The 15593-nt window shown below is 44.3% G+C and overlaps 2 protein-coding genes across 4 annotated transcripts in view; one reads left to right on the top strand and one right to left on the bottom strand.

Annotated features, from left to right (window-relative positions):
- The window catches only part of sipa1l3 (signal-induced proliferation-associated 1 like 3), a 58654-nt gene extending 47557 nt beyond the window's left edge, over positions 1–11097 (top strand). For all 3 annotated transcript variants that reach the window (XM_035621646.2, XM_047335841.1, XM_047335842.1), the window contains 11 exons: positions 326–508; positions 1024–1148; positions 2077–2195; positions 2291–2742; positions 4500–4730; positions 5313–5472; positions 5558–5732; positions 5872–6021; positions 6945–7071; positions 7358–7439; positions 7693–11097. In XM_035621646.2, the coding sequence (XP_035477539.2) occupies positions 326–508; positions 1024–1148; positions 2077–2195; positions 2291–2742; positions 4500–4730; positions 5313–5472; positions 5558–5732; positions 5872–6021; positions 6945–7071; positions 7358–7439; positions 7693–7887 (1999 nt within the window). In that variant the 3' untranslated portion in view covers positions 7888–11097. The remainder of the gene's footprint in view (positions 1–325; positions 509–1023; positions 1149–2076; positions 2196–2290; positions 2743–4499; positions 4731–5312; positions 5473–5557; positions 5733–5871; positions 6022–6944; positions 7072–7357; positions 7440–7692) is intronic.
- Positions 11098–11615: 518 nt separating this feature from the next.
- On the bottom strand, positions 11616–15593 carry LOC118294455 (ribonucleoside-diphosphate reductase large subunit). The gene is made up of 4 exons (XM_035621647.2): positions 15431–15593; positions 12712–14693; positions 12191–12379; positions 11616–12100 (listed from the first exon to the last, which is right to left on the bottom strand). Exons 1-4 carry the CDS (start codon positions 15447–15449, stop codon positions 11909–11911), a joined length of 2382 nt encoding a protein of 793 aa, XP_035477540.1. The 5' UTR covers positions 15450–15593; the 3' UTR covers positions 11616–11908.

The following is a 15593-nucleotide window of genomic DNA, read 5'->3' on the forward strand; positions in this document are numbered from 1 at the left end:
TGTGAGGGTTTTCGATTCATCAAGAATTAAACAGGGTGTAATCTACAGTATGTTATCCATCTTCCTATATTCACAGACATGTCCTGTTGCTTGTTATGTTGTTACCCTTTCTGTTCTCAGTTGCCAACCACACGTTACTTGGAGCGAGTGTCACACTGCCCACTCCCAAAGTTAATAACCACAATCAGACCCTGAAACTTTCTAACTGGATCGCTTTTTTTTTTGTGGCAGCACGGTTTCTCGCTTAATTCAGATAAATGTTTTTTTTGTGTGGTGTTTGTTTTTGTCTTGGTTAACCACCACCACCACCATCTGTGTCCTTCAGGCCAGTGAGCTACCCGGAGAACCACTACACTATGTCTCCTGTAGGAGGCGACAGAGTGCTGCCCTACAGAAACCCCTCGGCCAGCTTCTCCTCGCCCTCCCCGGGCCTACTCGCCCTCTCCACGATGGGGCCGCCTGGAATCACGCCAGGCCCCTCCGTACGCTACAAACATTCCCCCGACAGGTGCGTTTGTGTGGTCTTTTGTTTTCTCTTCTGTCTCTCCCTTGATCTTGAACGAACCTGTCCAGTGTTACTCATAACAACTGCTCCGTGTGCTCGGGGCGGATTACATGGGTTCAGAAGACAGGCTGAGTAATGTAGCGTGTTCAGGTCTGCCGTTAGATGTGTAAGAACACACTGTCTAGAGAGCAGCTCCAGAGGAAGGATCTGTTGTGTGGGTGGCTTTTCCTCACAGTGTGGAGGCTGATAACATCTCGTCCAACCAGAGGAACGTGTTTTATTCAACCACCATAGAGATGCAAAACAGAAACTGAAAATATCCTCTGATGGAAAAAAACAAACTGTAAACTGTGTGTCCTTTACTGTAGTTGATTCTTGTTGATTATGGGTGTGTGCTTAATGTGTTTTTTGAATTGTCTATGGCATGAATAAATAGCTTTGCTACAGACATTGGCATGAATGTATGAATGTGTTCATTAATCCCTCAACCTCCCTCCTCCTGTACTCAATATGTGTAGGTATGGAACAGGACAGCGCCCCCTGCTACCCTATGAGCCCCACCTCAGTGTGGACATCAACTCAAGTGGGGAGTCTTCCTCAGGCTTCACCAGCCAGGACAGCACAATGGAGCGCTGCAAAACAGGTTCATCACCCTTGCCACATCATAATAAAAAAAAAAAATGTGTTTGGTTCAGCTTATGGTTTTAGTTTTACAGCCCACAACTGGACTGTTTTATTCACTCTCAACAGTATCATAGCAGCAATTTCAGCTGCAGCTGATTGAGCATTTAGCAGCTAAAGAGCCAGTTTTTTCTCTCAGGAGTTAGTAAAGTGAAAACAATGAGAGTTTTACAGCTCTAATACTTTTTTTGGCCATTTGGGAAAATAAGTATCAAGTTGTAAAACAACATTGATATATTATCACTATAAAGTTGATGTACTGAACAGGATTTATAAAATATCTTTCATTGGGAGTAATGAACAAGTCCAATATTCACTGTTTTTTTTTGCTTTTGGTCTCTACCTACTTCGGAGGGAAATATATGTTCACCAGCTGGTTGCTAACTCTGTGTGTGTCTGCTATTTAAAGCTGAGCAACCAGTGTACCTTAGGTTATTAGAATGAACCAAAAGGTCAAGTTTGGGGTGCAGACAATGAGCTGAAATGCACTATACAGCCTCTGTAAAGCTAAGCACAGCTACAAATTCAGATGACAATTCTGTGCAGGTTCATGAGCAAGCCCTTCCACATTGTCAGACTTCCAATCTTCAGGTGGACAGAAACATGATCTCAAATACATGCTGATTGTAGCTGCGTTAAAATGCGATGATACTTGGTTAAACATCTGTTAACACAGGTTGTATCTCAATCTGACTTTTCTCTCTATTTTATGGTTTGTAGAGTGTTTCAAAGAGTGTGTATCAGTAGAGGAAAGATAAGTGTGAATGAGTGTGTAATGGGGGAGGTCCGTGTTTAAATGTGATATAAGTATTTAATCTTCTTTGCCAACCATGGGGGTTCAATGTAATTTGCTTTAATCCAGCGAGTGCCTTTGTGTGTTTTCTGCCTAGAACCCCTCTGGCATGTCCCGGTGTCATCGTCATCTCGGGGACCAGGTGGTGGAGTTGGTCAGAGAAGAATAACCAGACAGGATGTCCCGGGGAAAGACTCTCCAAACAGACACTCAAAGGTCAGACTTGCCTTCAACCCGTCTCATTTGTTCATCTGTCACGCTCTCTGCCTCGTTGCCTCTCAGTCTGACTTCAGCCCTCGTGACCCCTGCAGGGTGAGACTCAGTACTCCAGTCACTCCAGCAGTAACACTCTGTCGAGTAATGCCTCCAGCGGCCACAGCGACGAGCGCTGGTTCGATGGAGGAGCTGGAGCGGAGCGAGGAGGAGGAGGCGGGGGTTGCCTCGGTGACCCGGCTGACCCTGACCCCGACCTCCTCAACAAGGGTGGGTCCAACGACAGCGGCATCGACGCCTCGACCCACTATGGCAACACCCGTCACGGAAACGTCTCCAACAACCAGCCCCACAAGCCCATGCACTGCTCTGTGACCTACGGTGGCATCCAGGAGCTCTCCGTGGGAAGGAGCAGTGGGGGGGGAGAAGCGAGGAGACGAGAGTCTTCACCCATCATGCTAGCCGAAGCCAATCAGAACAAAGGGTACCGGACGAGGACATTCCCGCCTCCTGGCTCCAGTGCAGATAAAATGGATGCTTTCAAACCCAGGTAAGAGACGAGCTCCCTGATGAGATGCATCTTTTATGGCACATTTTATGAAGCTGATATTAACTAACATCCACCTCAATAAAAAGAGAGGGCAGTTTTATTCCAGAAGAGATATGTGCTGCTTTTTAACGCATGGAGAGAGTGAATCTTTCAGTTTAATGCTGCTCAGCCTAATGGAGAAGGTGTGCACTCAGTAGTAACAAGTTTTTTGAGGTGAACGATCCATCAAGTAGCAGCTATGTATCACCAGCAAGTCACAGATCACTAATGTGCGACTGTGCTGTGATACAGTCTCACCATACGTGCATCTTGAAGGAACATGAAGGATTATAGCAGCCTAATCCTTGTGAAACATACAGGTCATCATGTGATCTCCTCTGCTCGTGGACATGTCACTGCCAGATCCCACATCATAAACCCATACAGCCCTTACCACACACGCACACTCGCTTCCACCTCTCCGTGTTGGATTAATGACATTTGTTTTAAACCCGCTCGCCACAGACTCTGATGCTGCAGTCTGTGTTTTGGTTGTGACAGACCATCAGTGGACAAACTGTTGAAGACACTAATGCTTCATCCCTGGCTGTATTTGAGGGCGTGATGTAATTACGTTATCCATCACATTTGCTAACTTGTCTTTGTCTGCATGCCGAGATGCTTTGCTAGGTTTGACGTGTCTGCCCTCTCGCTCTGCTCAGGTTTTAGAAATCTTTTACAGACAAATTCTCTGGTGTCCGTGGGCTCGCCCGACTAATGCCATATTTCGCTTCTCGCGTCTGATTTGTTGACGAGCCGTGAGTGGTCAGCAGGAAAACTTGTGTTAGCAGCCACACCTCTCGTCTTGTTGTCACCATGAAAACAAGAAGCGGTTGGCACGCTCACTGTCCCTGCAGGGTGGAAGCACAGTGCAACACACACACACACACACACACACACACACACACTACCCCTCAGTCGCACATCATTACTGTAAATCACATTATATAGCATATATGTGACCCTTAAAGTACCAAAACTAGTAAAATAGTATTTGTACCCTTCTTTTTTTTTACAGCATGCTATCACAATAGTATTTCATCTTTCTTATTATCTCAACAAGCTGCAGACATGTCTTTTTTGTTACTTGAAATATTTTATAGATTATTCCAAAAGGCAAATATTTTTTTGCTCAAATTTATGTAGAATGCAGTATTCGAGCCAAGAACAAATCACCGTAGATGCTGTTCTGTTGCTTCCTGAGATCATAATATGTTTTCAATTTGATTAATGCACCTTGCGTCCAAAGCCATCTGTGACATCTGTCTGTTGAGCTAATATGACTATAAATTTAAAAAAAATCATGCAACAGGGGTTAGACAGGCAGATGTTTCCTGTCCTCTAATGAATATTGAATTAACTCACTCACAGTTATATAATAAGAAAAAAATCAGAAAATTCCCTGGACAGGAAACTAAAAGTTCTGTTACATAACAGTTGTTATACTCCCCTTATTATGACCACAATAACCATCATTATTATGATTATGACATTACTATTTATTATTTCAATATGTATTTTTTTTACGCTTCTAAAACCAAAGCTACTTGTTCATACCAAGTAGCTGTCGACCTGCTGTCAGGTCGTTTGTGTATTAATCGGCGTTAGCCGGTGAAATGCAAACAGAGTTAACTTCCGGTGGCGGTTTGTCGATACTGTTGCTAAATTAGATGCATTAAACACGTGTGTGTGTCTGTGTGTCCTGTCCAACCTCTCAGGGCCTACACGCCGCAGGGCTACAAGACTCCGACGGCGGAAAAAGCGAGGCCTGTCCGAACCGCTACAATGACTCCCACTTCTGCTCAGTTAAGCTCCCTCCCTCTGTCCAGCTCCGCCCCAAAGGCCTTATACGGGAAGAGCAAACAAACCGTATGGCAGACTGAAGACAACAGCCCATCGCCATCAAACACGACCACAGGGTCCAGCTCCGACAGCAGCAACGGCAAGAAGTAAGAGAGATGGAGATCTTAAAACAATCAGCTTTGATTGAGTGCAGTTTTCCCTCGACAGAAACATTATCTTCATTCATTGGTTTCAAGTACCTGGGTTAACCAAGCTTTTCAGTGGGAAGAACAGGCTGAGAGTTTGAAGTGGTGAAAATCTATGATACAATAAATCTTTGTAATGGAGTGAGTTTGCAAAGCAGGCAAGTGAAAAACAATCTCCTTTTTAAGGTCTGATTATACCATAATTTCTGCGAACCAGAATCTAAAACAGCATTATCTTCGAGCTTTGTAACGGTAAAATTGTTACAAAGTAAATAACAATTCAAAAGATTTACTGCAAGTATGAAAATATACACATAGGTGTGTGGCTCTTTATTGGAGCCATGAGCCAGAGGTTGGGAAACATTGTCAAACACCATGTTTCTCACGTCATTTAGTAAATAATTGTAAACATGGAACATTAATGATCCTCCTCAGTTGGAGCTGTAGATGGTTTGTGTCAGTGTGAGGAGACTTATGAATTAGACATGACTAAGAAAATCTGTTCGATCATTCGTTCTTCATGCTCATGTCTCGTGTCTCCAGGCATCTGGATACAAATTCAAAGAACGTGTTTGGACAACCTCGACTCCGAGCGTCGCTGAGGGACCTGCGCTCTCCAAGGCGGACGTACAAGAGCACCATCGAGGACGACCTGAAGAAACTGATCATCATGGACCCGGGAGAGCTGCCTCAAAGAGATCCAGTGAGGAAGATGCTAACATCACATAAAAATTAAGTGAACCGTTGTACTTGCGCAGCTCTGATCTCTCTCACTTGTCTCCCTGTAGTCTCCCAGACGAACTTTGCAGCGCACTTTTTCCGATGAATCGCTGTGCAGTGGCCGCAGAGACGCCAGCTTCGCCAACTCTGAGAACCAGACGACTCCGACCGACGTGCTGTTCACCTGCACCCTGCCCATACGCAGACACGGCATCTCCTCCAACCACATGCAGAGCAAGAAGGGTGCGTTTACAACAACTGCTGTCATTTTGTTTTCAGGCAGGTCGACGAGAACCGTAGCTTCTCTTGCCTTCAGTAGATGCCCTTATGTCATGCAGAGGTTTGTTGACTCATTGCAACTGTTGTCCTTAACTGTCCCCAGGGCCCCTGTCTGCATCAGAGCTGTCCCTCACAGAAGTTAGGGACAAAGTTCCCCCCCTGAGGAGGCTCGACCCTGGGCTGATGCCTCTTCCTGACACCGCCTGTGGACTGGAGTGGTCCAGCCTGGTCTGCGCCGCTAAAGCCTACGAAGGTGAGGAAGGAGACACTTGATCAGCTCAGGCTCCATCAATAATGCAAGTTTTACACGATTTACTCGGTCTCCGTCCAGAGGCGTTTTAGTTCTGTATCAATACTGACACACCTGAAAACCTATTTCACTTGACCATTCACGTACACTGGGCCTGAGAGTACCGATGATAACAGGAAGTTGGTTACTTAGCAACAGAAAATAGTACAAATGAGAAACAAAAGTGGTAAAAAGTTTGAGTAGGGGTTACAATGTTTTACGTTCACTGCTAGCAGCAGTGATGCGTTTAAAACGAAAGAGCAGTAGATCGTCAAGATTGCCTTGTAGTTTGCACCAGAAACCTGCACTGCCATGGCTGAGTGCAGATGTTATTAAAATGAGTCCTTACATTTACATTTACACACATTCACAACTGCTTGATTAACTACTCAGTATCCGAGTTACATATGATTTTATTAGCCACTTAAATGTTAGACAAATCTAAATTGCACAAAAGTCTAATCACTTTGTTTTAGTGATGAATTTGCAAGATTAAAAAAAGCAGGATTCATTAACCTTTGAATCCTAAATCCCTGGTGGTTGTGAGATTTACAGTATTGTCTGGGTGTCGGGAGTTAACTGGTTTTACCATGTCTCTGCTGTCACATGACTATCTTGGGAAAGAAAGAGGAATCTGTGAATGAATCTCCACCTTGTTCCCAAATCCAGGTCTCTCTGTTGTCCCTTGTGTCCTCTGCCACCACAGAATATCACAGCACAGACAAACACACTAAGACTGAAGCTATCACACTCAGCCGCGGCCCTACCTGCTGCCAGGTCCTCCTGCGTTTAGGTGTAATTCTGTCATGTATCTCGAGGGACTCTTTCGTAAAAAAGGCTCATTCTCTGCACCTTTCTGAAAGTAGGATCATGTGTCTCTGTTGCAGCACAAAGAGCAGTTTCCCTCTTCTCACTGACTGAGCCGCAGGTCGAAGGTCCCGACACGAGGCCGGTCGTGAGTCCAGTTCAGTTCCAGACTCCTCAGACACCACGAACAACACCGATTCTCAGCAGGTAGGTCGATTTCACCGACAAACACATGAAACAACATGTTCCTTTTGTGAAGGAGTGCATGCTGTGCAGCTACTTTGTCACACAGGTGGCAGAATTTAAAATGAATCCTCGGGGTGTTTTATGCCTCTGGTTATTCTCTGAGCTGCAAGAGTAAGAACACACTCGTAAAACTGAAGAGCTTTTTTTTAGAAAGTAAAAAACGTCATTAACACAAACACATCAGGAAACCCTGTCTGTCTTTATCACCTACATCTTTGTGTGAGTATGTGTGTTTGTGTGTTCACAGTGACGAGGCGCCCAACGATGTGTCTGGTCGACTCTTCCACCTGGAGGTCATGTTGAAACAGCTGAACAATGATCTGGAGAGAGTGAGAATATTTTGTTTATAACTATTTTTAATTCAGGAGTTGAAAGTAGAAAGTCTTGGGCCAGATTTTAACCCAGAACATGATACAATTATATGCACACACTATATATGTACAAACTTCTCATTCATCAAGAAAAGGAATAAAAGCTATCACTTCTTTAATAACAGCGATTATTTAAAGTTCAAGTCACCTTCTGTCACACTGAGCTGACAGTCGTGATTTCTTTTCTTCGCTCCTCATTGTTTTCAATCAGGAGAAGCAGGATAAAGTCGTCCTGCTGGCGGAGATGGCTAACCTGCGAGAGAACAACCAGCGTCTGCAGGAGGAAAGCCAGACGGCCAGCGAGCAGCTGCGCAAGTTCAGCAGGATTTTCACCAACATCGACAAGACAGGAAGTGACAACGAGGCTCACTCCTTAACGCACGAGGCGGACTCGAAGAGGGAGTGATCAGCCACGGCATGAGTAGAAGAAGAGGAGTGTGTGATTCAGGCCAGAGGGAGGGCGATTGTGTGAGAGATCATCTGTCAGCGGGCAGAGGTCACGTGACGTTACCTCACTCAGCTCCACTTGACCGCCTTAAACCAGAGAGAGGAAGAAACAGAAGCAACACTCCCTCTCTTTTCTCTGAGCCTGTTTATTTTTATAAACTGAAGTCAAAAAGTCTTATATACAGTACTTGTCATATATATGCATAAATATACTGTGTATGCTACTATGCCAGAGGAGCGAATTGGAGAGGAGAACCTGACTGTTTTTGAGAACACTACATCACCTGGAGAGGCCTAATACTGTTCCTGCAGTGAATCAGCCAAAAAAAAAAAACACTCATCACGGACTGCATCTCCCAGAATGCACTAGAAGTAATGGAAGCTCGACAAACATGGTACTGTAGATAGACGCCTGTGTGGTACAATTGTCATGTAACGATATTTGATCTATACCGTACTGATATTGCATAACATTAATACTAAAGAGGTGTGTGTATGAGTCAGAGAGAGAGAGTGTTTGAATGTGATGGTCTGTTATAGGACAAATGATTACTGATCAAATGAGTTTACTGTAACATGAAACCTGTGGGCCTGAACATTTTCCTTTTCCTCCGAACACGACGGATGAACCGAGGACCACAGATGTGAAACAAGCCATCAGAGTGTGTGAGTGTGATTGGTCCATGTCAGAAACCAGAATCATATCTGATGTGGTCCGTTGTTTTGATTTTAATCATCACTGTTTCCAGTAGTGACGCGTCATCTCATATTCAAAGTACTGAATGATTATTTTAACTTTGGGACATTATTACAGTTCAGTACTTGTAGAGAATCGTGTTGTTGTTGTTTTTTAAACAATACACCTACTCGCTTTCTTGCAGAGTATTTGGTTAAAAAGATTGATGACACGTTCACTTTTATTTTATTTTATTTTTATTTTTTTCCTAGTAGCAGTAACCTCCTGGAGTCTGTCCTGGTTGCCTGGCAACTGGCCCTGGTGTTACACAGAATGATGTGATCTCATTGGGTTTTTTTTTAAGTATCTACAGCAAATATTTATTAACATAATACTTTATGACATACTTGAGTTTGAAAGCCGTGACCATTTACATATTTACATACTTAAAGGGATGTATTTAGTACATCTTATATATTATGGGCTTAAATATCAGTATAATTAAATTATTCAAATGTTAAAAGGTCTTCACTTGGATTCAGTAATTTATTCTGTGGGCTTTGTATTAAGCCTGTTTTTTTTAGTCTGTATTTGTTTACATTTTGGGAAATAAAGTTCCCTGAATTTTCGATGAGCAGTTCCTGTTCATGCTGTGTGTTATTTAAATACATGAAACGATCACTCAATGACTTTGAAATAGGAATCTTAAAAATGTGATGGTTCTCAGGCAACGTCTGGAGTCATGAGGAGAGTCCTTTTCTATGATCTCTGCATGGGTTTATGGATGTTGACTGCCATTGGACAGCTCAAGTCACAATGAGTCTAAAAATATGTGTATCGTGTCTGTACATAAATATTTAACTGAGTTATGACAAATGGTGTTGATACATGGGCCAAACTACATAACCAACAAGGGGGTGGCATCAATCCTTTAACTCTCTGCAAGAAAGCGAACAAGTGTGTTTCTCAAAATTGCCTCGACTATTTGCGTAACTCAGTCTCCTGTGCGCACTAATCAGGATGAGGCTACGTAACCCGGAGTGTGTGGAAAAACATTTACTGTACATGAAACTCACTGGACGACACTGAAGCTCCTTCATATCAGAACCAGTCCGTGTGCGTGTGTGAGGATTCGCTCCACGTGTTCTGTGATGAACACATGGGACACTATTTATACTGCTGGCTCGCTGAACGATATTGTCTACTATATCTATTTTTCATACAGAAATGTCCGCCTGTGGTTTTTGGATGCCGGTACCCTGGAGAGGATGAAACTTCTCTTCCTGTTCCACTTTGTTATAAACTCTGCTCTCCTGCTCAGCCCTGTTGAACAGCTTCTCCTCCCTCCTCAGGAGGTCTCATCCCTGGTCCGACTGGATCCGTCTGTTTGGACTCATCAACTCGCTCAGGTTTCTCAATATGCTGAAGATAACTCTATTCCATCAAGTAGAGGAGGGCGATACGATGCTTTGTACTGTGAGACAATTTTAATTTGTACTCTTGTGGCGATCCCTTTAATATTTCTGGCTTTATCAGTTTGTTGTAGGCAAATTGGTTTGCAATTAATTTGCCGCTCTAAGAATTGATAAAAATGAACAGTTCTTCAATAGATGTTCCACACAGTTTATGATAAGGGATTTTTATCCATATCACAGAGACAGACAACTTTTATTTTTTCTCTCCTGCTTCTCTTCAGCCCATAAAGAAAAACAAAACAAAAAATCCAAATACTGCATCTGATTGGATGTCACCACCTCCTCCGTCTTTTACAACTTCAAGTTGGGCAGTTTTCATCCATGTGACTTTGATACCAGGACTTTTTTTTAATTTGATTCAGAAATACTTCTCTTTCCAGTCCGTCATGAACAAATTCATGCATCAATGTGGTTCAAATATGCCTCAGAAATCTCCCGTGTTTAGTCTGGGATTTTTTATGGGATGGATTCCAGACGACACATTTCCTGCTCCTCCACTCGTGCAGCTTCGCAGGTGTAGCTGTGACTTTAGTATCTGCAAGTCTTAATCTTTAGTTTGCTTATGTAAAAGGTGCAAGGTTTCTTTTATATATATAAATTTTGTTAATGTTATGTATAATTTTAAGCTATTTATAGCATACACGACCACACCCTGTTGAACAAATCGATAATGCATTATTAAGGTTAATAGTAATACTGTATCGCAGAGTTTGTTTTTCTAGATGTTAAATATTTTGATAATTTATTTTTTAACACATTGGCCACTGTTGCAGACGGTAGTGACGACGAGAGGGGGCTGTCTTTATTTGTGTGCCGTTTTTACTTCTGATTTCCGTACAAAATTGATTTTGTATGATTCCTGTGTTTTTCGTTTCATGACATCTGTGCGTCGGGGCGCTCAGACAAACATTTCGGTTGAGCAGTTTTCTTTGGGTTGTAATGACTTGTACATTCAAAAGTGTAAATTATGTTTTCATTATTTTATAAAAAATATATTAAAAAAGTAACTCAGATCAGATCATTTGTTGATTTTCATTCTTTGAAATATAAAATACTTCTTTCCCTCTGAAGTTAGACAAGTGGTAGTTAACTATGGATGCAATCAGTTTATTTGTTGGATATTTGTGACCAAGAGTTTAAAACACCAAAATAAGTTTATTCTGTTTGTATATAAAAATAAGTGAGGTATAATAGTCTGGAACAATTGTGTACCCAGTATGTGCCTAATATTTTGTACTGGTCTATCAATTGATTTAGTTATTTTTCAAGGGGGGAAAAAGCCCTGATGTTTTCTGAAATGTGATCTTTATTACAGCAAATCATTCAGTTTGAGTTATGGACTTGTCACTGTTCATCATCTCAGTCTCTAAAATGTTGTGATAAACCTTTTTCACTGTGCTTATGTTGAATCAGTCAGTTCATTGATGGAAAAGATCATCAGCCCAGAACCAATTACTTTTGTTTCCCATAACTACTTTAAATCAAGTCAATTTAGTTTTCTTGACCGACAGACACAAAACCACTTGCATATAAAACTTTTTTTAATCACAAATTTTAATTTTATTTCCATCGTAAAATACATTTTATAGTTAGTACATGCCATTTTCCTGACATCAGTGAGTTAACAAGACACTTAATAACATTCAGACAATCTCCCCACAGTGAACCAAAGAACGATAAGTGAAAAATGCCTTGTCCTTTTGTGAATCTTAAGAGAAGCATATGCACAACATCAGGCACGTCGTCACCCGAAGTTTCACCATCACCAGTCACTTTAACAACCTCAAGCTTTTCGCAGGACAAGAGTGGAATTAGTGAGGAGAGGAAACTTAGGATCCACACATGAGGCAGTCGTCCCTGTTCTCCAGGGAACAGACCATGGCCGCAGTGTTGCGCTCTTTGATCTCCTGCTCCGAGGCGCTGGCTGGCTGCGCTTCCTTCAGCTTCTCCTTGTTCAGGGTGAACTGGATGGGGTTGGCGGCGGGCTTCGTTCGCAGGTAGTACATTCCTGTCTTCAGACCCTGTGGTGAGAGGAAGGAGAGAATTTCACACTGGTTTGCATTTACCCTTTAATCCTTCTTTTCCGATTTTGTCCCGCAGGTTTGTCTCACCTGTTTCCAGCCGTAGAAGTGCATGCTGGTCAGTTTGCCGTAGTTTGGCTCGGCGATGTGGATGTTCAGGGACTGGCTCTGGTCAATGAAGGCGCCGCGGTCGGCGGCCATCTTCAGTATGGTCTTCTGGGAGATTTCCCACACGGTTTTATACAGCTGCTTCAGATCCTCCGGGATCTCATCGATGGCCTGTTCAAATTAAAAAACACGTCGGATTATTTAGTGTTACACTCTGAAAAGTCTGCAACCAACGCTCATCTTCTTAAATCGATAAACAATTGCTAGAATCCAAAGTGATTTCTTCAAATCTTTTGTTTATCAAAAAGTCAAAGTCACAACAAATGTTTTGGGCGGTTTAGTTCCAGTCATGATGAAGTCAAGTTGCGACAAGTTTAAGCTTTTATTTCTATTGTGACATCTTAAAATTTAACCATAGAAGAAAAAAAATGAAACTAGCATATTGAGAATACCTGAAAAAAAAAAGTGTTATTCCTGTGAATGATGTGACCTCGTGGATTTACCTGAATGGATCCGTTGTGAGCAATCAGCTGGTTCTTCATCTCCTCGCTCCACAGTCCTCTCTCCGTCAGGTCTTTGAGCAGGTGGGGGTTCACGATCTGGAACTCTCCGGAGAGCACCCTGCGGGTGTAGATATTGCTGGTGTATGCCTCAATGGACTCGTTGTTGCCCAGGATCTGGGCGGTGGAGGCCGTGGGCATCGGGGCCAGCAGCAGGCTGTTCCTCACGCCGTGCGTGGCGATCTTCTCCTTCAGCAGCTTCCAGTCCCACAGGTCCGTGGGCGTCTTCTCCCACATGTCGTACTGCAGGACGCCCTTGCTGACGGGACAGCCTGCGTACGTCTCGTAGGGGCCGAGCTCAGCGGCCAGCTCGCAGCTCGCTTCCAGGGCGGCGTAGTAGATGGTCTCGAAGATCTGTATGTTCAGCAGCTGCGCCTCGGGGCTTTCGAAGGGGAAACGCATCAGGATGAAGGCGTCTGCCAAACCCTGGACACCGATTCCGATCGGCCTGTGACGCTTGTTAGACTTCTCGGCCTCGGCCACTGGATAGTAATTGATTTCTATGATCTTGTTCAGGTTTTTGACGATAACTTTGGTCACATATGCCAGTTTGTTAAAGTCGAAGGTCCGCTCAGGGGTGACGTACATGTTGAGAGCAACAGAGGCCAGATTACAGACCGCTACCTCGTCGTGGCTGGTGTACTCGACGATTTCTGTGCAGAGGTTGCTGCTTTTGATGGTGCCCAGGTTCTGCTGGTTGCTCTTCCTGTTGCAGGCGTCCTTGTACAGCATGTAAGGCGTACCAGTTTCCGTCTGGGACTCGATAATGGCGTGCCACACCTGCTGAGCCTTCACCACTCGCTTGAACCTCCCATCCTTCTCATATTGGGTATAGAGTTCCTCAAACTCTTCCCCCCAGCACTCATCCAGCCCGGGGCACTCGTTGGGACACATCAGAGACCAGTCTTGGTTGCTCTCTACTCTCTTCATGAACAGGTCGGGGATCCACATGGCGTAGAAGAGATCTCTGGCTCTTTGCTCCTCCTTCCCCGTGTTCTTCTTCAGCTCCAGGAAGTCAAACACGTCAAAGTGCCACGGCTCCAGGTATATGGCGAAGGCTCCGGGTCGCTTGTTGCCACCCTGGTCGACATAACGCGCCGTGTTGTTGTAAACCCTCAGCATGGGGACCAGCCCATTTGAGTTGCCATTGGTGCCGGCAATATAGCTCCCTGTTGATCTGATGCAGCTGACCGCCACACCGATTCCTCCGGCCGATTTGGAGATGAGGGCGCACTGCTTCAGCGTGTCATAAATGCCATCAATGCTGTCGTCCTTCATGGCGAGCAGGAAGCAGCTGGACAGCTGCGGTCTGTTGGTTCCTGCGTTGAAGAGCGTCGGAGAGGCGTGGGTGAACCACTTCTCCGACAGCAGGTTGTAGGTCTCGATGGCTGCGTCGATATCCGTCTTGTGGATGCCAACTGCCACTCTCATGAGCATGTGCTGCGGCCGCTCGGCCACTTTGCCGTTGATCTTCAACAGGTAGGAGCGCTCCAGGGTCTTGAAGCCAAAGAAGTTGTAGGAGAAATCTCTGTCGAAAATGATGGCAGAGTTGAGGCGGTCTTTGTTCGCCAGAACCAGGTCGAGGGTCTCCTTGGAGATCATGGGGGAGTGGCATCTATTCAGGGGGTTAACATAGTTGTACAGGTCCTCCATCACCTCGCTGAACACCTTCTTCGTCTCTTTGTGCAGGTTGGAGACGGCGATCCGAGCGGCAAGGATGGCGTAGTCTGGGTGTTTAGTGGTGAGAGTGGCGGTGATCTCTGCAGCCAGCGTGTCCAGCTCCACCGTGGTGACCCCACTGTACAGACCCTGAATCACCTTCATAGTGATCTGGGCCGGATCCACAAAGTCCGAGTTCAGTCCATAGCAAAGCTTCTGGATACGAGATGTGATTTTATCGAACATGACACGCTCTTGGCGTCCATCTGAAAAACAAACCAAAAATTACACTCTGATATCAGGAAAAATGTCAGCAAAAACATAATTCATGACAAAAAAAGTCAAAGATCCAAGTTTGGACTCTTTGTCAAACATTGTCTTTATTTTAATGGCATATTTGCATTGCATTGAAATTAAATAAAGCACTGTTAATAGATGATGGGGTTCTGTCCAGTGAAATACTACAGGAGATTAAAGTTACATGAATGCTTGAGTTATTATTCACACCATGATGCAGCAACTTTAATTGGGCAAATGGGGGAGGATCCAACTGAGGAGGGAAAGATGAGGACCCGCCTCTGTTACAAGCCTGTCTTTAATAAAAGCCTGATATTTTCTGCGGTTCTTCTAATAATGGTCCTGATTGTTAATAGAGGACAACGGTTATCAGCATGTGTTCGATCAGAACCACGCTGTGGTCCACTGGGACTCAGAGGTGGGACTGTAAAACTTAGCTTTTGGCGCCAACTGTGACAAAGGCTCAACATGGCTGAGTCATAAACAATGATTTGGGGTTTTTTAAAAGCCCAGAAGTATATGGACTCAGGCATTACATCTGAATTTGATAAGTCAACATCCGATTGGATGAGTTGACTCGAGCACCGCGTTAGTTTCGGTTGTTTTCTTTAAAACCTGATCTGCCAGATCCACTTTATAAAACCGACCAGAGGTGTGGCTCATTCTGCTCACTCTGCTCAACAACAACAACGTGAGAATACCTCACCTCGCTTAAACACGTGCATGGTGGTGTGGTGTTACTCGTCTCCCGGGGACAACAGCAGCTCTCCGGCTTCACGTTCAGCCTCTCGTCGGTGTCACGGTGTGCAGCAGGAGGGATACGACCGGTCAGACCCAGTGGAGAACGCGCGAACGACTCGCGAAAACCC

The sequence above is a fragment of the Scophthalmus maximus genome, chromosome 11, assembly GCF_022379125.1.
Source record: "Scophthalmus maximus strain ysfricsl-2021 chromosome 11, ASM2237912v1, whole genome shotgun sequence".
NCBI lineage: Eukaryota > Metazoa > Chordata > Actinopteri > Pleuronectiformes > Scophthalmidae > Scophthalmus > Scophthalmus maximus.